The sequence below is a fragment of the Lepeophtheirus salmonis genome, chromosome 8 (genome assembly GCF_016086655.4).
Source record: "Lepeophtheirus salmonis chromosome 8, UVic_Lsal_1.4, whole genome shotgun sequence".
Classification (NCBI taxonomy): domain Eukaryota; kingdom Metazoa; phylum Arthropoda; class Copepoda; order Siphonostomatoida; family Caligidae; genus Lepeophtheirus; species Lepeophtheirus salmonis.
Genome location: NC_052138.2, coordinates 4,404,895 through 4,428,102, shown reverse-complemented (window position 1 = coordinate 4,428,102; position 23,208 = coordinate 4,404,895). Strand labels below are relative to the sequence as shown.

The window sequence follows — 23,208 nt, the reverse complement described above, 5'->3', positions numbered from 1 at the left end:
ACCTCAAGCGATTATTAGTAAATTCTTTTTCTGTGTGACACCTGTTATTGGTTTTTTTTTCCTCTGCACTTTCACGTTTTTTTTATGTAATTGTCTTTTATATTTTTATTATATATGAATTACTATTATTAAGAACAATAATTTTTATATTTTATAAAATAATTAGGCCTTTATAGGCTTTGTTCATCGCCGCTGGTTGAAATAAATATATATGATTTTGCATGATATTTTTTAAAGGGCAAGAGCATAAGAATGGACAAACAAAAAAAACAAAAGTAAAGGGGGATCGTTGGAAAACATAAAAACAAACGTTAAGAAGTTAATTGATCCAAAAATTTTACTTATTACAAAATAGATATATATTTTCCTTCGTGATAAAGTATAAAAATCATGGACAAAGTATGAAATCACATATGTTTAAACAATAAAAAATGTAAAATAATATAAAATCGTCATCCATTAAATTATTTGTTGATATCACATTTTTAGTTAGAAATCATTTCTTATCAAAAATAAATCTTAAAGATATACAATTCTTAGATGAATATACATGGGTTTAATTCACAGGGTCCTGTTTTCCAAATATTTCTCAGGATTTTACATCTAATGTAAATTCCCAAACAAAAAAAATATTAAATGGGAAATCTGACATTTAATTATATGAGCTTACTTTATGTGTAATTGATTGAATAAAAAGTCGAATAAATACATAGTGTTCAAGATTCTCACTTGATATATATAAAGATTTTAACGATTTATGCATGAGCACAAATGATTGTATCGACAAAAAATGATGCCCAACTCCAATAACAAGCCAACCAATGAATATTTAATTATAATTTGAGCTTTTAACGTTTGGTCTTAGATATTTCACAAATTTATGTGTAAGGCTATCTTAAATTACATTGTCTATCCCATCCAGGGATCCGGGATCTCACTGAAATTCAATTTCACGTGAAATGAGAAGCCCTAGTATGTAGTGTTGGGTCAAGTTGAGTCAGTGGAGGGTCTTGAGGCTCTGAAGAAAAATCAAGAAATTCTTGTCGTTAGCAGCAACAAGTTATTCCTTTTTGGAAAGCATTTCAATAGGGAAACGTTTATTTTACAAAAAAAAAAAAAAAATCCCAAATATTTTAACATTAATATTTATAAGAAAACTTATCTTCTTTTAGCCTTAAATAAAAACCTACGGACTCCCCTGAAATATTTAGATAATATAGAGCGATAAAGATTTTATTGAGAAGGCTGTTATTGACTAAAGTTGACGTTAGGTTTTGTTGGGTCATTTATCTTACTTTTATTTATTGATTTTCCGCGAATATATAAAAAAATAATGAAAGGGGTTTAGATTTAAAATCAATCGTGTTTATAAAATTAATATAATTATATGTGAGCCTCCTTTTAGTGACAATGATCAGACACATCCAAAATGGAGGATCGCTTCCATCCAAAGAAGAAATACCCAGCACCAGTTCCAACAATGACGGATAAACAAAGCCAAGAGTTATAGGTCATAAAGATTAACATGAGTAAATAGGACACAATCACTTGCAAAATATGTAAAAAGGTAAGAATGAAATGGGATTTACTCCAAATATAGTTTTTAAAAACAAGTGCTCGACGAATTGTAGGAGAAATAGAGTCATCAATATTACTTCTTGGAGGGTTACCATTACTTCCCTCCTCAATAAAGGGCGCATTGTATTTACGAAAAATAATTTCCCGAGCAAATTTAATGCCCTCATAGGAAACGGATAATAAAAAACAAATGAGCATACTCCAGATCAAGCCTCCAAGAGTATTTATTCTCCAAAAATCAAAGAGAATAACTTCTTCATACCCTCCGTGAAAAAACATCATCATGTGTCCATTGTGCATGATGGATTGACTACTATGCCCATGAGATCCATGACTCAGATCCATTGGTTTTGTGTTCATCATTTCATGAGGGCCGTTGGTAGTTTCTAGTGATGGGGAGGCAGAGGGCGTATGGTGATGCTGATGATGACCTGACATTTTGAAAAGTAGGCTGGATGTACTTGTAAGTGTTCCTTATAGTTGTATTACTGAATGAACATTCTGCAATATAAAAAGAAAAAATATCAGTTGTATCACGTCGGTACGTGTACATATTGTATCATGCAACCTTCGACAGGAAAATGAACATCACTTGGTAGTAGTGATGATTCGGTCCTATTCCTCTTTACAATTTTTTTATCGGTCCGATCTTTTTACAAATTGAACAGTCTTAAAGACCGATTAATCTGCCACGTCGGTACCTTTATTGTATCACAGAACCTTTTCTGCAAGAGAAACAGAAAAAAGGCTCGAAATCATCTGGTAGTTAGCCAAATAAGTCAATCACACCAACTACTATTTAACTCTTAAATAAATACTTCCAAACTATCAACGTTGTATTATTTCTCCACAATTTTTAAAATGAATAGCATATGTGTAGTTCATAATATTAAAATCCTATATAGTATTTTATTCAATACTGAAATATAATATTGCTTTATACTATTATATTAAAAGCTTGGCGATACATTTGAATATGATAGACAAAATGTTTTCATATAAATAATAATATGGCCAAGATAGGTATATATATATACGAGGGTGGTTTGAAAAGTTTCCCATCTCAACATGAAGAGGGCAGCACTCATAAATAAAAGTACGTCACATTTATGTAGCACCTGTTGACAGTTACTCACCAAAGTTGCAGCCATTTTGGAGGCAGAGTTGTTATGTAACCGTCGTTTGAGGGGGTTGGTGTGTGTGTTTTTGTGACAATGGACAAAATCGATTATCGAGCTATCATTTAATACTTTTTTTTTTTTTTTTGAAGGTTTAACCTTGTAATAGATTCAACGAATGCCACAAATATAAAAGCTTGTTGTTTTAAAATTTGACCAATTCAACTCGGAGTAGTCAAACCAAAAAAAAAAAGCGTATTTTATACAATTATTTTGCAGAGAAAAACGCCGAGTACTATTTGAACGTGTTACAGAGATCGGTGCATCGCTGGGAGAAGTGTGTAAAGAATTGAATTACAAGGTGATTCTGCTGAAAAATTACATTAAAAAAAAATTAACTTGTATCTTTATTAGGTCGGAAAATTTTCTAACCAGCCTCATATATATACAACGAGGAATCAACAAGTAATTGTATTCCCGCCCTTTTAGAGACGGAGCATAACTATAGTATAACTTATTACTTTGTCTAAAAAATAATAAATTATGAGATAACCATGACGTAAAAATTGATATGAGGATTTCGACAGCTTATAACAAAATATATATTGTATTTTTGTGTTGGGGGAAGTAACACCAAAAGGTCATTCAGTCATAGAAAAATAGAATGATAGCTAAACGTACAATATTTAGTGTTGGATCGGTCCTAGGACTGACTTCCTAATCAGTCTTCCCCCCTTTTTATCGATGTGATCTTTTTTACCATTCAACGGTCCTAAGTACCGCTACATCGGTCTTTCAGTCCTAAGGTCCTCGCTATCTTTTTATTTTCTTAAGTCCTAGCTAGGATTGAAGGATTTACTAACTAAGAAAATAATAAATGATAGCTAGAATGTATAATAATACGTTCTAGTCACACACATCCTACTTTTAACTTAAGGTATATTGTTTCTTTCAAAGAGCTTATAACTCACGACGAAACTTCAGCGACTCAAATGAAGTATGTAATTAGTATTAACTACGCAATTTTAGTTGTTGTAATTACCGAAAAAGACCGATAGGGATCGGTCCTAGGACCGGACTGATAGGACTGAAGTCTTTTTAGTTCCTTTAGACCGATCCAACACTAATAATAACCCTAGAGTATTACAAGTTCGAGCAACAAGCATCCTACTTTAAACAGTTAATATCTTGTATCTGTGAAAGAGGTAATACTGAACAGCCGAAAGGACGTAGTAAGTAATTACGTCATTTCAGCTGTTGTAGCTAAAATAATAGACCGATAAGAACCGATCCTAGGACGGACAAAATTATTAATAAGGATCGGACTGCAGTTTTTTAAGACCGATCCAACAATATTTAGTAGTATTTATTAGAGTTGTGTCGGTCTATATTCATGACTGAAGGTTCCGTAGAGTTCAGGCTTGGTCTGATACAGTTCAATCCTAAAAACTTTTAAAGTGTGTTCCTTCAAGACGTTACTTAACTTTATTTATTATTTTCTTAATCCGTTCAAGTACTGATAATCTGTCCTAAGACTGGAATAGACCGAAGAACTTCCAACCGACACAACACTAGTAGTTTGGCAAATCTTACCCACTATGGAATCATTATTTAATAATGTTTCAAAGCGCCTTAACATGAGCTACATTTAATTCACCAATGAACATTCAGAGCACTCATTAAAATAAAAGTTGTCTATCTTTGAGCTGGCGAAGTAACACCGTCATATATCACCAGGATCTATTAAACTGTTTTTCCCAATAAATTATTATTTAACAACAGGTTGGAATTCACAAATATACAGGTGTTTGTATTTGTGTGTATTTGATGACATTTATAAATATTTATTTAGAGAAATAAAGATTGTCAAAGAAAATTGTATGTTATTGATAGTGTGTATGTTAAATGTTAAAAAAAGAAACCGAAAATCAACGTGGACATCCTCACAATTTGAAAAATCTTTTGAAGGAGTATAGTTGTCAGAACGTTTCATTAGATCTGGCCATCAGCAGTGACAAGAAAGGAGTGGGAAAAGGAAATAAACAAGGGGGTTGACAATAATTACTCCGATGTTGATCCTCAATTCTAGTTACTCTTAAGTACAAAATTCACTTACAATTTTAACTACGCAACAAATTAACAAGGTTAATCTACGTCTTTCATGTGCACACATGAATATTCTATCAGGTTTTGAATTTAATTGAATCTATTTAGAAAATAAAGTTCACTTATCTGAAGTTAAATAATAATGACAAGAACAAAGGAAAAGAAAATTCATTCTCCAGATTACCAATTATAAGCAACCGGGCCAGATAATAAAACACAAGCCAGGGGGGTCCGAAGGGAGTGGGCTTGTGCAATTGTAGCCCCATACAAATTAAGGAATTTCTGATTTTTACTCGACATTTTATCAAAATTGTAATATTTAAAATGTAATTTCTAATTTTTTGTGAATAGTTGTGGATTTTCGAGAAAAGAAATCGAAAAATATTATTTTGCAAAAAAATTAACATCTGAATTTTTTTTTTCAAAAAACTTTAATTTTTGTGAAAAGCTATGAAAGTTTGACTTTTTTGAAAAAAAATCCAGAAACCAAGCGCTCCTATAAACGATTTACATTACTACGTCTCTGTGTATATTGAATTCAGGGAGTCGTATTATTTTACTGCAAGATGGCGCCACTCTCTGTCGCTTTGTTTATATAAAAAATATACAAGTAAACAACGCTCATGCACCATTATGATGCAATTTATGACGTAAAGGAAAACGCTCTGTAAGGTCTACGAAACAAAAAGGTTAGGCTAAAGGTTAACCGTTTTTGTTCCTTGTTTTGTTCTAACAATGTGGAATTAGCAATGAAATATACTTCAGCATCAAAATGACAATGTATATTTTAAAAGTCTCACCATCATTCCAGATCAATTACAAACAAAAAAATACACACAATATAGAAATATGTAGTATGTCAACCTAGCAACAATCTTTTACAAAAATCATCAATTTTTTCACTTAATATACAGCATATATTTGACTCAATTATCAGGGGCGTCCGTAGGGGGAGGGCTGGAGGGGCCAGAGGTGTCCGCAAGTTTATATATATTTTTTTTTGAGGGGGGGGGGGTCTTGGTTTTTGAACTTTTTTTCGAAAAAAGTTTGAGATATTAAATTTTTGAAAAGAAAATTCAATTATTTATTTTTTGAGAAAAATTTCAAAAATCTATAGCTATACACAGAAAATTAATATATTGAAAAATTAATTTTTTTGGAAAAAAATCAAATAATAAAAATTTTGGAACAAAAATTGAATAATAAATTTTCTAGTCAAAAGCAAAAATTCCTTAATTGGGGGAGGGGCTACCGCCCCCAATCCCACCCCCAACGGATGACCTTGTGATCCTTCCTCAAAGACGACTTGTTTCCATAAAAAAAGTAATATGGACCATCTTTGATTATAGAGCTTGTATTCAAATTACTGGGATAAGTTAAGATACACAAGAATCTTGACATTAGTTTACAACTCTTATTTAAGACAAGATACTTATATTGATACCAATATGACTCCTTTCAAATATATACAATGAAATGCAATTTGCAGCACACCTCATGGGTTAATACGTTAATTTAATATATTGATAAGAGTTTGACGATAATTTGTCAAATAAGACAAATATAATCGACACTCACTTTTGAGATAACTCCTTTTACCTTGTTTTTGTGTGGACGGGATTTCAGCTGTGGATTGCTCTGCTTCTCTTGCCCATATGTGTGCGGTGGCACAAAAAATTATCTTGTTGAAAAATCAAGAAAAGTAGAAATTTCCAATTTTTTAAATTTCATATATACGTTTTTACACGCCAATATTTCATAGACATATTTAAAGTAATTATAGGATTATTATTCAAATTACGGGGATGAGTTAAGATAACCAAGAATTTTAGGTATATTTAAGAACCTTTATTTGATATAAGGGACATAATTTGGCCCAGATACAGCCCCTTCGAATTATTACAATTTTTAGTTCTTTTGTTCTGACGTTCAATTGTGGCTATTACAAGTACAATTTGAGACATACCCATAAGGGGTACTAAGAATAATTGGTTGATAGAACTTGAGGATAAATTGTTGAGGAGTACAAATCAAGGGTTGATGGTAAAATTAGCGTATCTCAAAAATAACAACTATTAGTGTTAATGGCTATATGTCGTATTATATATATGTATATTATTTAATGTTAAAATTGGAAAGTACCAGGGCCGTAGCTGGTTTTCATCATTCGGCGGGATTAGCCCTAAAAATTATCAAGTCTCGTAAATAATTACTTATATAAATAGGTAAAATTTATATGCAATATACGAGATGTGTTCAAAAAGTTCGGGGAGAATTGGTATTTTTTTAGGTAATTATATTTATGTTATCACCTTCAAAGTAATCCCCTTTCAGATACAATACACTGGTGCCAACGCTTTTTCCCATCCTCTAACCCCATCTCAGAAGCACTTTTTGGAATAGCCTTGAGCTCTTCCAGCGATGCAGTCTTTATCTCCTTAATCGTGGCAAATCTCCGTCTCTTCAGTTTTGGGCTCAAGAAAAAGACACATGGGGCCAAATTCAATGAATATGCTGACTGATTGTGGTTTAATTTTTGGTGAAAAGATTCGACGATTCTTTTGGCCAAAATTAAGGAGTTTCGGAAACAACTTCGCTCTAACTCGTCACATGCCCAAAAAGTTCGAAAAAATGTTATACTACAAGGCAACGGATATGTTAATATCCTCAGCAACTTCTATGATAGTGATTCGAGGGTTTTCAAAAACAATTTTCTTCACTGCTTCAACTTTTTCATCTGTTATTGAGGTGCTTGGACCTCCAGAATGAGACCCGTCATTGGCATCCTCCCGGCCATCTTGTACCCCTTGGATTTATTTTTTTTAATCATAACACTTTCACCGTATATCATTGTCAACATTTCACGTATTTTGGAGTACTTTATTTGATTTTTTACCTATAATTTGATGCAAATTTTTTTATCCATTTTTTTCAATAGCAAAAGATCGCCTATCATGCTCAATACTTCTAACTGGTATGCCTCTCACAAACAAACTAAACCTATTATATAGGTGAAGCAGTAAATATATGTTCGAGGCAAGTGTAAAAATATAAACAAATCAAACATACCAAATGTGCGTTGCCCGGGAAATTTGAAAAGCCGCCTTACTTTTTAAACACACCTAATATCCATATGTAACATTCAGAATTTATCAATCCATATATTACAATATGAAATTATAACAAATAAAATATAATATAAAACAATTTGAAATTTAGATATGCCTTTTCTGTTTGTTTTTTTATCTTTTTCAAATGTACTAACATAAAAATCTATGACAATTTTCCTCTCGCCCAACGAAATATGAGATAAACCATTCTCGTCTACTTTTGTGTTGACGGGCCACATACTTTTACGAAACAGCGACAATATTACAAATACCAAGGGTATTGTTTTCACTTTTTCACTTATTCATAAAACAATTTAAAATAATAATATAATATATATACTACATCTTTGACAAGGACTGAAGGCCTAAAAAAGATGTAGGAAAATACTTGCATACGTAGAATGAGGTAAGAAAGAAGACAGGTAATAGGTATTATAAGTCTATAGATTACGTAAACACCCAATATCAAAATGAAGAAAGACTCTTACCCAAGGATAACAACCACTCAATCTCCTATGAGAACGAATACTAAATTTATTATATCAAAAAAGTGAGACAATAAGATACTGCAAACGCACACACGTCCAGGGAGTGTCCCACAATAAGAGGAACTTTATGACGACTGGCACTGTAGATTTAATAAAAAACTGATATATGTACAAATAACTTAAATGAAGAAAACAAGAGGGTTCTTCGACTCTGCGTTATTACATGTACAACAGTACATACGACCAAAGGTCGTCATGTTGCTAGACCAAAGGTTTAAATAGGAAAATCGCACTCTTTTTTTAATTCGTACCTGAACATCATTTTTGTTTTATTTTTGAACAGAGAACATTCATTATATAATTAATAATTATAATCCTCCCTGCGTGAAAGACAAAAAGCAACCCTTAGGATCATTATTTATTCGGTCCATTCCTATCTTCGGACCAGTCCTTAAGACTGTTAGTACTAGTAAAGAGACCCAAAAGGAAAGGGGAGACAAGATGTTTGAAATAAAAAGTAAACAAAAACTGGGTATATTAATTATGTTCAAGATTCACGTAACCTCGATACAAAATATAGAATATTCGTAGATGATTAGGGTTAGATATTTTTGTTTTAAAATAACGTTTATATTTTTTAGAGCATACTTATGATTAAGATACTATGAACTATGGTTTGAAGATAAGAAAAAAACATTCTTGATTGATATATTTGACAACTCTTACACTCTCTTTAAGTACTAGAACTTATTAAAATAGGAATAAATAAAGTGGAGTGACGTCATACAGGAGCGAACTTTATATGTTTTTAGGACTGAACTGAACCGTACCAAGCTTGAACTGGAGGGGACTGCAGTGCTCAATCCTAAAAAAGGACTGACACAACACTAATTATAAGAATAAATCCTTGTTGGACTCGGAGTAGAATTGAGGATCGACATAGGAGTAATTCCAGTTCTAGGACAATTGGCTAAACATTTTTACGAAGGGCAATTTCCCAAATGACATTACGAAGAAGAACAAGTTGCCGAATGTACCGGCTAGGGTAGCAAAACGTGGACTCGAGAGATTGACTTAGAAATACATCAATTATTTTACATTTTCAATAATAAACAAAAAAAGAATGTTAACAAATTGTGTAGACAAGGTTTTTGCAAAACCTTGTCCAAATACGACAGCAAGCCGATTCTAATGGAATAAATGCTAATCACTTCTCCGTTTACCATTAATTATCATTCGACATGATGATTGGAAAATACTTATGAATAGACGAAGGAGCATAATATCTAACAAAAACAGTGATTTCCACTTTCATTTAAAGAAAACGTGGAAATGATAGGCGTGAGTAGTTTCAAATATGAGTAATCCATCATGTCGAATGATAGCTAATAAATAACGGAGAAAAGATAACCATTTCTTCCATTAGAATCGATTTATTTAAAGTACTACAACTGTAAAGATTCAAACTATATTCGAACCACAAACAACTCTGTTGGGTTTATAAAATGGCCATGAATTAATATAATTTAAAAAATAGAAATATTTTTCTGCAAAAGAATACTCATTAATTAAAATAAAAATAAAAAAACTGAGCAATCCCTTTTTATTATAATATCATTTTAAATTAAGTTAAAATATATAATCTCATATATCAATATATTCAATTTCATTTTTGGCCAAATGTCCCAAATGGTCCTTCTGCGAAACGTCCGTTTGGAAAGTTGTGTTTCGGCTAAATGTCCTTTGGAAAAATGTTTTTGGCCAAAAGTCTGCTCACAAGTAATTCCTCCGTATATCATTTCGTCGCATAGCTAATTTTATTAAACGTCATAATAGCTATTCTACACTCCTCCAAAACATTCTTAAAATTGTCAGGAATAACATGTTGATCTTCGGATTCTTTTTTTTTTTAACATACCCACATTAATATTATAAAATTTAGTAAACAATGCATCTTGAACACATATATATATATATATATGCATAAATTTCAAATTTAATGAAACGTCCCGACAGCTAAGCTGTTCTCCTCCGAAATTGTGCATTTCATTGGATTTATGAAATGTTTTCCTAAACATTTAATATTTGAATTTTTTTTCAAAACATTTAAAATATGAATTTTTTTTCATAAAAATTAAATTTTTTGTGAACATCTATTGACTTTTAAAATAGAATTCAAAATATTCCAAATTCAAAAAATCTAAAACTATCCAAAAAAAAAAATTATTTTTTAAATTCAAAGCTATCCAAAAAAAAAATTTTTTTTAATTCGAAAATCAACAGCTGTTCACAAGTAACTAAATTTTTTGTACAAATTTTCATAATTTTAAATTTTTCGAAAACAAATTTTCAAAATCCATAGTTTTACATAGAAAATTAAATTTCGAAATTTTTTTCCAAACTCAACATATATTTAAAAAAATTTTTTTTAAAGTTTCAAATTTTTAATCTTTTCAAAAGAACTTTCAAAACTCAATGTCTATTTAGGAAAAATTTATTTGTTTGCAAACAAATATTAAATATTAATTTTTTTGCTTTGTTGCAAAATTTGCCCTAACAAACTGAATTTTTACCCTTATTTTCGTGTAAAAAATTTTATCCTGACAAAAAAAATACTTAATTTGGGGGGTTATTGCCCCTGCAGCCCACCCCCTCCGGAAGCCCCTAATTTATTAAGGTAAACAAGAACTTTTTAGTTGTCGAGGCTATACATGCATATTTATAGAAGTATGTAATTTTCTATAGAGGGGCGTGTCAAATAAGTATTTAATTTGATAACTAGAATTAAAACTTTTGATTTATTACTTATTTTACAAACTTACAATTAAAAAGGTTGCTAAATAAATATTGGTTAGGTTCCGATTATTATTTAAATTTTACAGTATTCAAATGACTGGATTAAAAATCAAGTAAATCCCCGATTAAGATTACATTTTAAAATTATTTTAAAAGTATCTTAACCGGAATATACTTCTTTAAATAATTTATGATGAATAAAAGGTTTTTATTGTCCTAAAGATACTAAAAATCTCAAGGAAAAACAATATAAATTAGGCTATGAAAAATAATTTTTCCTATTTTACGGTGTTTAGCACTGAAAAAGTCCCCGTACAACTGCAATAAGTCGGGAACCCCGTACATCTAGTTGTACCGTCAGTAAAATGGTTTTTTATTCTCTTAGATTTGAAGGATAGTTATAATAATATTAGTTATAGGAAAAAGCAGATAAATAACAGAAGGATTGCATATTTAAACAAATGACTTATTGGACTGTAAATACAATATGACTCACATCATGTTTATACAGGTGTCAATAGTAGTGTTTAATGCAGTTTCCAGAGTATCAAAACATATATATTTTGATAACAATTGCCTCAAATATTACAAGAACGTAATGCAAAATCCCTTATTCAAAGAGGAGCACATCGTCAAATTCATGAGTCAATACAAGCTTATATTTCAGTTAACACTTGTGTGAGGATTGAAATCAAAGGTTGCTATAACTACGTTATTTTTTAATAATTACTTTTAAATGTTCATTATTTTAAAAGGAATATGAGATTATCTATTTTCTAAATTGGTACACCCCATAATTTGTCCATTTAATGCATTTTGTATGGAGAAATATTAGAACTAGATCATTCAAATAAAATTAAATATATTTGAAATCATCAAAATCATCTGGGAGAAAAAAATACCTGCAAAAGTTGATTCGATTTACATTTTTCAGCATCATGAAATACGTTTATATATGTGCCTATGGAATAAAAGTAACCAAATATATCCTACTTTTTATTTTTTGATGTAATTAAGCAAGATAAGGATGCATGGATGATTTAAAGAATAATAACAATAACGATTCTTGGCTTTTTAAGTAGAGTTTATGATGTCTGTCAATGCTATTGTGTACTACGATATTTAGGACTTGCTTTTTTGTAATAAATAAAGGGGATTGTGAGCAAATAAGTCAATCTTACCAACTGCTATTTATATCTAAATTACTCCTAAACTATCATTGAAATATGATTCCTCTACAATTTTTAAAATGAATTACATATTTCTAAATATATTTCATAATATTAAAATCATAGTAAATAGTATTTCGTTCATTACTGTATTGTCATATTGCTTAGTACTATTTTATTGAAAGCGTAGCTAATATAAAATGTATTTCAATATCATTTAAAAAATGTCTTAATATAAATAATAAAATGGCCAATATGTAATATATATTTACGACAAAGGATCTATAAAAAATTATATTACTATCCTTTTTGAAATGGAGCATAGCATTTAATAACCATAGAAATAAATTACATACATAGAGTGACAATATTGAGTAATGTCAAGTTAAATTTTTTGACGCCACGACAACAAACAAGAAAAAAATTTATAGTTGACCAAAACATTTGAAAACAATGTATTTTCCGCTATAAGGCCAAACATTTTTTATCATTTTTCTACAAATTATGAGTTTAACTGCATTAGTGATGGGACATAAACCGGAATAGGAAATCGGCTGTTTTTTCTCGAATCGGCATCGGGAAAAATATGTTTAATTTACGATTCCGATTCTTATGTATAATTATTTACTACATGGAATTCTCTGTTTTTCCTTTCCGAGCCCATTATAACATGTCAATCTTCCAAGACTGACTTTCTTGCTCTGTGAAAATTTAGAATTTATGTTTTCCCACAGGCGTAGAAACTTGTAGATTTTTGTGCAATATGTATTATTCATCCGAGTTCGTTTGAAAAGTATTTTTTTTATATATACTAGTGGATGTAATCGACATGCCATGGAATAACGCAGTTAATTTAGCACTCATTTAAAGCTCCTTCTCAGACCAAAAGACACACGAAAAACTTGTCTGCATTGATATAGATGAATGATAATTATTAAATGAATATTTATAAATGCATGAGAGAGAAAACGCTATTAAACATAAATCTGAATAGTCAAATTTGATTTTCAATCTACTAGCTACTGATTCATTTGGCAAATCCCTTGAGGTTTAAGCTTATAAATAATCCCCATTCCTTAAACACATGCAGCATTTCAGTTCTAGAGTATTATCTTAGTAACTATTATTATCTTCTTTGTTTAAAATAGTAGTTACAACTGGAAGTGAATTTCTTAGAAATTTATAACAAAATGATATTTTTTAACTATTATATGAAATATTAAAGAATCGGGATTTTGATTTGGAATTGTCCCATCAATAATTTGCATCTCATTACTCATTATATCACATAAACCTGCACATCATTACTACACGGCACACGCGTATGTTATTTAAATAAAATATATATTTATATATAGTCCAAGGTTGAGCAAGTCAACTTTTGGTGCATTTAATTGTACCTCCAGAACGGCAACTTTTACAAAATCCTCCAAATATGGAAGCAATCCTCAGATCAATCTTGAATACTGTGACCCCGAGCAAGAAACGAATCAAGAATCTGGTAATTAAATTATGAATGTCCCAAGAAAGAGAAAATATTTTTACTTAAGTATTTTAATACTAAGACTAATCTATCATTTAGGTCTATCAAGAATCTGAATATTTGTGTCATAGATCTAGAGGATCTTCCATACTTTTCTGAATGATCATTATTAGGGATAATTAATTGGGGTTAAAGTCTTAGAAAAATAGTAGAGATGGACTAAGTCTACTGTATCAATCTCATATTTTACATAAAGTGGATAAATTATACATCATTTGGGGGAAAAGTTGAAGAGTGAGGGATTCAAGGGACCAAAGTTCGGAGCATGCTCATGAATCTTATTCAATTTAAGAATTGATAATGATCGATTATTAAGATGAAGTAGAGTCAAAATAATCTCACAAATCTATTATTCATATCTTGGAAGGTTAAATGAAATTATATTTAAATGTAAAAATTTGAATAAAATATTAATAAACATCATAAAATAATCTGTTCGAAAAACACAAAAGTGCACTCTCAATGTTTCTACCATATCCAACTATTACAATTCGAATGTCTTGGTCAACTGTTTCTTTTATTTTTTGACGGTGTCAACTAATTCTTCAGTTAATCCCTCTATGAGTTGTGTCTCTATGGTGTGAGGTAAAGCTTTAAACAAAGCTTTAAACCAAGTAGCGAAACAAGGACTCACGTCATCAATAGCTGATATTTGGAGAGGTAATTAAGGTTTATGAGGTTATCTATTAGATTTTAATTTTTAGAAGGTGATCCAAGGACATCCACAATTGGCAATTTTAAATTATGTCTTAACTGGTTTACTACTAATGCTGATTTCATTTAGTTTTTATTAACTTGGATATCTCGTACATCACTATTTAATATTCACTCTATCTATTTGGAATGTATGGATATTAAAACATTATACTGGTACATCAAGTATCGCAAGTTACTGGTATAATAGCGTATTTAAGGTCAAAATTCCAAGGTAAGACTCTTTATATGTAGTCTGTAAGGGAAACTTTGAGTATATCCCTAATCAAATTTCATAGGATTACTTGTTACCGGAAACAAAGATCAAGAAGATATATTGGCGGAGAATGAGAGCAAGTAGACCACTTTAAGGAAATACGGTGGTCAGAATTAACTTATCTAAGGAGATACGAAGGAATACGTCCTACAATAGCGATACTGTACCGGTCTCTTCATCTTTTGTTCACCCCCACCAAAGGATCTAAGTCCATAAACCTGGTTATGAATTTTCCAAATCATTATATTCTGTCAAAAGTATATTGCATAGACAATATTCAAAACCGTATAAATCCTCATATTTATCTGAAGGCTACAAACGTAGAAGTAGGAAAAGACGGAAGATTATTTTATACTAATAAATTAATTATCTACGTCCGTAAAAAAATAAGTGAGTGATGTGAAATGAAAAGCTATATCTTGCGAAAAATATTAAAACGCTGCATCATTCTATCTCCTCCAGATAATTTATTTTAATGCTTTAGTGTGAGGTAATGCCATGCTATGCATTTTATACAAAATGGATGGAATCTTTATTGTTCGAAATTAACTCATAGCAATCCCATTATTACCAAATGCACGACTAATCATTACTCTATAGTTTCCAAATTGTTCAAAAAAATTTATAAATTTTTCACACAATTTAGCAATATCTAATTTCAGCTCAAAAAACTAATTAGGTGGTAAAGTGCAGTGGACTCAAAAATTAGAACCCTTTTCGAGGCAGTCTAAAAGTCTGCTAATTTTGTCATTGTCGCCATTGTAAAGAACTGACAAAAAGCTACAATTTGATGTACCTAGAAAAATGGTAGAAGTTTTGCATCTCCTCCACGCACAAATCGATCCCAAGGAGATCTTGGCCGTTGTCAACGTGTACAAGGCCACCGTCTACAATACCAGGAAAGCGATGAACAACTCCGACACAGTCTTTAGGAAGCCTGGAAGTGAAGGTCATAACAGGAAGGAGAGAGCCTTGTTTGTGACCATTGGCAAGGTGGAAATTGAGAAAGACCCGACGAAATCCATGAGGAAAATGGAGAACATTACTACTTTCGGACCGGCAGAATTTCAGCCTTTGTCCTCACCCGACGTGAACCCCCTGGACTTTGCTGTTTAGAGCGTCTTACAGGACAAGACGAACAAGACTTCTCACCTGAATGTCGATAACCTGAAAGCCGTGATCATGGAGAAGTGGAATAACTTGTCCTCGGACTTCATCAATGCCGGTTATGCTTATTTCCTCACGGTATTGAAGCCATCATTCAGAATGGAGGTGGACATATCGAATAAAATTGTTATAAATTGTTCAATTACCAACTTTTGCTTCAAAAGTTTACCATAAAAATGATAAAAAATAAAAATATGGAGAAGTGAAAACGGTTTTTAAAATTTTCTGATTTTTGAGTCCTTTATACTATTAAAGAACTATCCATTGGTAGTACTATAATCACTATTTAACGTCTGAACGAATTGTGTGCAAATGCACGTTGCTACTGTCATGGTAAAAACTCAAATGAGTTTAAACAATAATTATGACTGATTACAATATGAAATGTGAACAATCCAAGCTCAAAGCAAAGTTTATATGACAAGAAAATGATGCTACGTGTTCATTTGAATTTTCAAAAGAAATTCTGAATTTAGTGTTTACAATTTGAGATCTTGTCGGATTTTTAATGATAGAGAACACTCTAGGGGATATGACTGTTTATCAAATAGTTCCTATTAAACTAAACGCGTCTAAGTTAACCAAATTGTGGAATATTTTCGCCATATCCCACATATCTCAAAATATAAGCCAAAAATACAATCATTTAATTGTCCCATATTTTTAATGGATAGTAAAAACAGTCGTTAAAAGAAACAACGTCAGGGGTCTTATCGACTGAACATTAAACATTTTTACGAGAAATAAATGTATAAATTTATCATATATTTCATTTCATATTTTAATAATTCTAGATGTCGTAAGCCATGAACATCAAAGACAGGCATTGTAGACATTCAAATGGTGTCATTTAGATCAAATTTGAAGTAGGTATAATCAAATACAGGGTAGAGATTTTAAATCCAGAAAATTTAAGGATAATGTATATTACAATTTATTTCCCAAAATTAGTTCAGCAATTCTCAAATCTTTTGTCCATAGTGAAGTCAATCACCTCCAGTTTTAACCACAGCCTCCAACCTCCCTATGAACCTTGGATAGGCCTTAGATGAGGAACTATTTGTCAATGTTAATTTAAGTTCCCAAGCAGCATTATGTATGGAGTTATTTGCGTCCCTTGGCGTGCACCAAGGCACACAATAACGGCCGTACAGTGTTTCTATTCGGAGGAAATCTAAAGGAATTTACATTATTTCCTATACAATTTCGTCAGCTAAGCCTGATAAGCACGCTTTCATAAATATAGATCTTAGGCTTGCGCAAATATTGAGATCTAACCTTGTTTCTGATTTAAAATCCACAGCCTGTTTGTATAATTAATTGAAGACAAGTTGGGTTTTGTTCTTTTTTGACAAGTGTAATTTACAAATATGTTAATGTCGTGACATCGGGAGTTGTTTTACTGTGAAATGGGTATAGGCCAAAAATAAATGTGTGGTCCCATTATTTTTTTATTTGAATCTATTTCCAAATTTTATTTCGAATCTACTTATTTTATAAAAATAATTTGAAAAATATCCTCTTCTTTTAGAAAATAAAATGTGGGCCCCTATTCATGATTCTTTTTTTTTTTTTTTTTTTTTCAAATGACAATTTATTAAAGGAAACATTTCTAAAGTACTACAAAGGACCTTTTTTATCTTTATAGAGTCTTTTAGTGTGATATCAGCCATTTTGAGGGCCTTAAAAATTATATTTTATAACAATAAAATCCCTTTTTTCATTAATATTAAGGAAAATAATCAACTATTGGCACGGTGTTCCCTCACTATCAGAGAAATGTATTTTGTTGCCACCTGTTGATTAAATTGTTCCGATCGATACATCAAACCTATTAAATAAGTTATTCTTTTGGATAAGTAAACGAAGTAATAAGTTATTTTATACTTATTCTCCGTTTCCAAAAGGACAGGAATACAATTTCCTGTTGATCCCTCGTCGTTTATAAAATATATATATTGGCAATTTTATTATTTCTATAAATAAATTTTGGCCATGATAGACGAATATAAATGTAAAGCTACGCTTTTAATAGAATATTAATAATCGGATTTATGCTAAGCATCGATAAAATACTACGTATGATTTTAATATTATGAAATACTTATATGTAATTCGTTTTAAACATCGTGAAGAAAAAATATGACAATGATAGTTCGGAAGTACATAAGAGATAAATAGCAGTTGGCATGATTGACTTATTTGGCTAACTACCAGATGAATTTTGGCATTTTTTTTTTTTGTTTCTTTTAGGAGGACAAGTTACATGATACAAAAAAGGATATCAATGGGGAACCAACGAAGAGAAGGACCATATTTTCGATCAACAATCTATCCCTCTATTGCTTAGTTTTATACAATCCTATTTCCGTTCTGTAAAAAATAATTAACTAATTCTATGGAAAGAATAAGGTATTTTTATCCAATTATCCTACTTTTCCCTAATTATTCCAAAAAAATTAATTAACTGTACAAATTTAGTCGTTTGTTTTACATATCTCTTTGATTTAATTCAAAAAACACTGTTTATCATTGGCATCAAGTTCTATTCAATGAAGATGTTTAGTCTTTTTTTATTAAACATAATGCCATATGATGAAGTTTCATACAGATTTATTGAAAATTTGTCCATTTAATGGAGTTAAAATTTCAAACTTGATTCCCTAAGATGGCATTTCCTTCAATTATGACGTCAGTGAAGATGTTCATTATTGACCAAATAATCGAAACCGACTATTGAAAGATTACAAGGTTGTTCTTATCTAGTGATCTATTTAATTTAATTTTTATTAATTTGTAAATTTATTCGTTGATTCCAATCAAACTCGACGAATGATGTCTTTGTGAGTCAAGATTCCTTATGTAAAGTTTCGACTCTATTGAAAACTAAACAACGAGAACGAGTAAAACGGAGCAAATAAGGCCTAAAATTTTGAAACTTGCCTCACGTGGCATGTCCTGCATGACGATATCCAAGAAGCTCGATTTCATCTTCAGTGAGACATGTCTTCAGAACAAAATAATATAGGCGGAACCATGGCTTCGAGCGTGGTGACCAGCTCAGACGAAGTCTGCTCTCCTATTTTTTGGAAAGGAAGGAGATGATTAATGCAGATGATTACATCGAATTTCTGGATAAGAAAGTGCTACCTTGGGCCAGTGAAAAGTTCTGGGACATTTAAAAAAAAAACTCAAGATGTAGCTCCATGTCGTCGCCCTGCTAAGACCCATGCCTTCCTGTGCGACAACTTTCCGACTTTTGGGGACTCAATATATGGCCTCCCTCCACCTCTAGAGGCTTCCATCAAGAAGAAGTGGACCTCGTTCGAGTCTGACTATATAGGCAAGGCCTGCGATTGATTTAGACCTCGTATTGAGCCAATTATTAGAGTTTAGGGTTCACATATTGAATATAGGTTTAGTCAAACATTATTTTCACATGATTTTGTTAAATAAATGTTCTTACTAAACCTCTCGTTTAAATTTTACTCTTGAAAAAAATAAAATGTATACCACTAGATAAAATCAACTCTATATGTATCAATATTTAAAAACGTACAACATTTTCTTTTAATTTGATTTGACTTTGTGCTTTAATGTCAATATTAATTATTTGTTGTACAAACGGAAATCAATGCATATTTTTAATAGGTTATTAAATTATATTTTCTAAGTAAGTCCAGGGAAGTTATAAACACTGTCTCTAGATACTAAAAAGCAGTTGTAATGGATTGTTAGTCATCATTTTAAAACTAATTAGTGACCAAGAGAGTTGTACGATCAATTTATGATAAATGATAAATTTATAATAGAGATATATACTTTTGATACACAGTACATTTCAAGTCCTATTATTTGTGGGTCCATTTTGTCATTCAATAGTTCCCTATTTTCCTAAATATTAATGAAATAAGGGGTTTCACTGCTATAAAACTTGGTTTTTAGGCCTCCAAAATGAACTAATATCAACAATGCTGATGCCACGTGAAAATTCTCTATAAAGGGCATTTTCACTTACGTCATAAATTGCATCATAATTGAAGGAAATGTCATTTTGGGGGCTCAAAGTTGATATTTTTACTACTTAACCTTATTACAAACGATAATTACTTGGGACAGTTAGAATCAATTCTGGGATTCAGTTTATATATATATAGCTCAAATAAGATGGTTATACTTATAAAAAAATATCTGAAGAACCATGGGATCCCTATAGTAGGCGGTTAATTAATTAACCTATCGCCAGTATCAGTAGCATTTAGATGTAAGAATATGTATACGATTGGGAGACATATTTGTTATTAAATCATTGAATTAAATTTTCAGATTAAGTTTACCATTAGCTTTTTACCTATGGCTTTTAGCTATAGGTTCATTTTGAAATTAAATGAAGTAAAATTTCAAGAAAAAATATCATAATGAACGTATAATTGCTATTATTTGTGATAATTATAAAAGTAATGTGGATGTTGTCCAATATTGCATCTGAAATACCAAAATTCCGCATTTTCATTGCACATTGGACCTTTGAACGTCTTATCTGGGTGATAGATCTAATAAAAGAAAGGCCATTGTTGCCTCCCAAGCTTTTGCTAGCTGCTTCTCTCAAAAATAGATGGACACCATTCAAAATCAAACAAGACCAATGTACATTTGTTCTAGATTTCATGAGCCGCCAGACTTGAAAAGCAAAAGCACTACTGACCTGTTAAATATAGGCCAACACTCTTTCCTTCATCTAATTCTCCCGCCATAAACTGCTTTTATTGTATCCAAGAGAGCAATTCTTCCTATGCCCTTGTTATATTTAGAAACGCTATCAGGAAATGTCAAGTTTTTCAACTAAATTCTACTCTCTTGCCTTAAAAAATGGAGTATCTGTGAACCTATCTCTCAAAAAATTTTAAAAGTAAGATATTTTCTTTAAAAAAAAGTATATTCTTATAAATCGCTATGCTTACCCTACTGATAAGAGGTTAATTTTTTAACCACCTAACTTAAAAATGTTATAAAATTGTAAAAAAATGAATGGAAATTAGTAAAAATAAATTTTGAGCTACATCAAAGATCCCAAAAACATGTCCGATTGAAATTTAATATGTATATATTATCCTCTACGAGATATTTGCCTTTTCTTGAAAGCCATAGTAGGATAAAAAAAACTGTAACAGTTAATTTTTATCTACACCATGGAAATCAGATTATATAACGATGATATAACATACTTTTAAACCATTTTAGGGTCAGATATATAATAAAACTAGGCAATAGTGGGATAGATATTAAGGTTTAAGTCCTTCTATTTCTTGGTACAATATTAACATTCAATAGTTAACTTTTTTCCCTAATATTAAGGAAAAAAGGTAATAAAACTGGGTTTCTAGGCTTTCAAAATGGCCAACATCAACAATGCAACATCATGGGAAAATTTTCTATTTAAACTAGTCAAAAATATCATTTATATGTACAAACAAACTTTAAATAAGACCTATATAATTATATCCTAATGGTGTATCCCGAAATTAAGTTAAATTATAAGATCATTTTTTGAGCTATACAAAGTATCCTTATACTGTTTGCTGTAAAACTTTTTTTAGAAATCGTTTCCCTTTATCTAAAACAATATATAACTTATAATGAGTAAAACATATAATTATTAATATATAAAAATATCGGACAAACTTTTCTTACTAGAATTATGCAAGTATTAAACTCCCCATTCCTCGATTGTATTAGCTGAAAAGACAAATAAAAAACTATTCCAATAAGTAGGAGTAACTTAAATTTATATTGCCTGCCCATCAAATACGGAATGAGGAAGTATAAATTGAATAATTTCATATCTCTTTATGAGTGAATGTTGTATTGCAAGCCTCTTTTTAATAACAAAATCTACGGAACTTTTTGTCTTACTAACAAAACCTCGTTTCATTTATTCAATATTCTTTTAATTTTGAAAATAAGGTGGATGGTCAGTATTTTGGCGGTTTATTTGGTCCAGTTCATTGGGACCGGTCCTTAAAATTTTTCATAAAAATATAGTTGTATATTTATATAATTATATATTGCTACTTAGCTAAATAATTTAATCTATTATATAACTGATTAATAAAAAAAGTAAACACACCATCATTGACATCACAAGGAATCGATTTTACCTTATTTAAGGACTGACAAGTGGGACTGGACTGGAATGGACCGAACTGGACTTTGTTCCTAAATAATGACCGAGACAACGCTCCGGATGTGTGAAGTTTAATAGTGGAGTGGAGTTTTGTGTTTGAAGGCCGGCACCAAGAAACTGAATGAACATTTCAAATGTTTCATGATGACATTAGAGTTTCTAGCTATCAATTTCACCGAGAAATGTATAAAGTCAGGCACTCCCATTTCCGCGTATAACAAGAAAATTGATTCCTTTTGGAAAAAAAAAAGGTATAATTATTCTTCATTACGCTGAACATTTTGTGCATAATTTTTAGTCCGGACAAACAATTAATCTGTGGAGTATTAGAGTGAAGGGCTTCAAACAATTTTTGAGGCACGTTACATATATTGTTGACATAGGTATAAATTAACTTGATTTTACTTTTCTTTTTTTTCATTTTATCCCACATTAGAAAAAGGGGTTTTTTGGGTTGGGTTTTTTTCACAGAGTGGGGATTGCAGTAGCATTTAATTACGATTTAATCCCGTTATTTTTAATTACGAGGTTTAATTACGCTACCAAACGACAGCTGAAACAAAAATGAACATGTTTTTTTATCCTATGTCTCAAATTAAGTGTAAATAAAAAAGCCAATGAGTGTGTGATCTCCTCAGCGTCGGTTTCAGAGCCGAAAGGCTGTAGGAGATCGTTAACATCTCAACCCGTAATGCCAAAAACATCAAGAAGTCTATTACAGCACCAAATAATTTGAATTATTAGTAATTTTATAAATATGAATTAAGCATTGGGGTTAAGAATTTTGTCATATTTTTACCCCGCCTTAAATCAACAGGAAATTAATTATTACAAAACTTCAATTTCTGATATATAAGTTTTGATGCTCATGAACTCCTAAGAATTTTACTTTAATATCACAAAATAGTGTAACTAACATGTAAAATGATTAAGTTTAATGTTTAGTTAAGATAATAAGTTGAAATATAGTTTTGCCGAG

At 30.8% G+C, this 23,208-nt stretch overlaps 1 protein-coding gene across 7 annotated transcripts; it reads right to left on the bottom strand.

The window, feature by feature from the left end:
• Window positions 1-335: 335 nt before the first annotated feature.
• Window positions 336-21,845, bottom strand: LOC121122913 (high affinity copper uptake protein 1). 7 transcript variants are annotated; one of them, XR_011781363.1, is made up of 3 exons: window positions 4,290-4,458; window positions 2,147-2,303; window positions 336-2,079 (listed from the first exon to the last, which is right to left on the bottom strand). XR_011781363.1 is itself a non-coding variant. In XM_071890345.1 (2 exons), exon 2 carries the CDS (start codon window positions 2,014-2,016, stop codon window positions 1,402-1,404), a length of 615 nt encoding a protein of 204 aa, XP_071746446.1. In that variant the 5' UTR covers window positions 2,017-2,079; window positions 21,737-21,845; the 3' UTR covers window positions 336-1,401. The 7 variants fall into 7 exon arrangements, 6 of the variants coding, with proteins under 6 accessions (XP_071746446.1, XP_071746448.1, XP_040573926.2 ...); XM_071890345.1 differs by lacking the exons at window positions 2,147-2,303; window positions 4,290-4,458 and adding an exon at window positions 21,737-21,845; XM_071890347.1 differs by lacking the exons at window positions 2,147-2,303; window positions 4,290-4,458 and adding an exon at window positions 9,049-9,073.
• Window positions 21,846-23,208: the final 1,363 nt, after the last annotated feature.

Excerpts from the sequence above, each read along its gene's own strand:
- LOC121122913 (XM_071890345.1), bottom strand. The coding sequence starts at position 2,016 with ATGTCAGGTCATCATCAGCATCACCATACGCCCTCTGCCTCCCCATCA.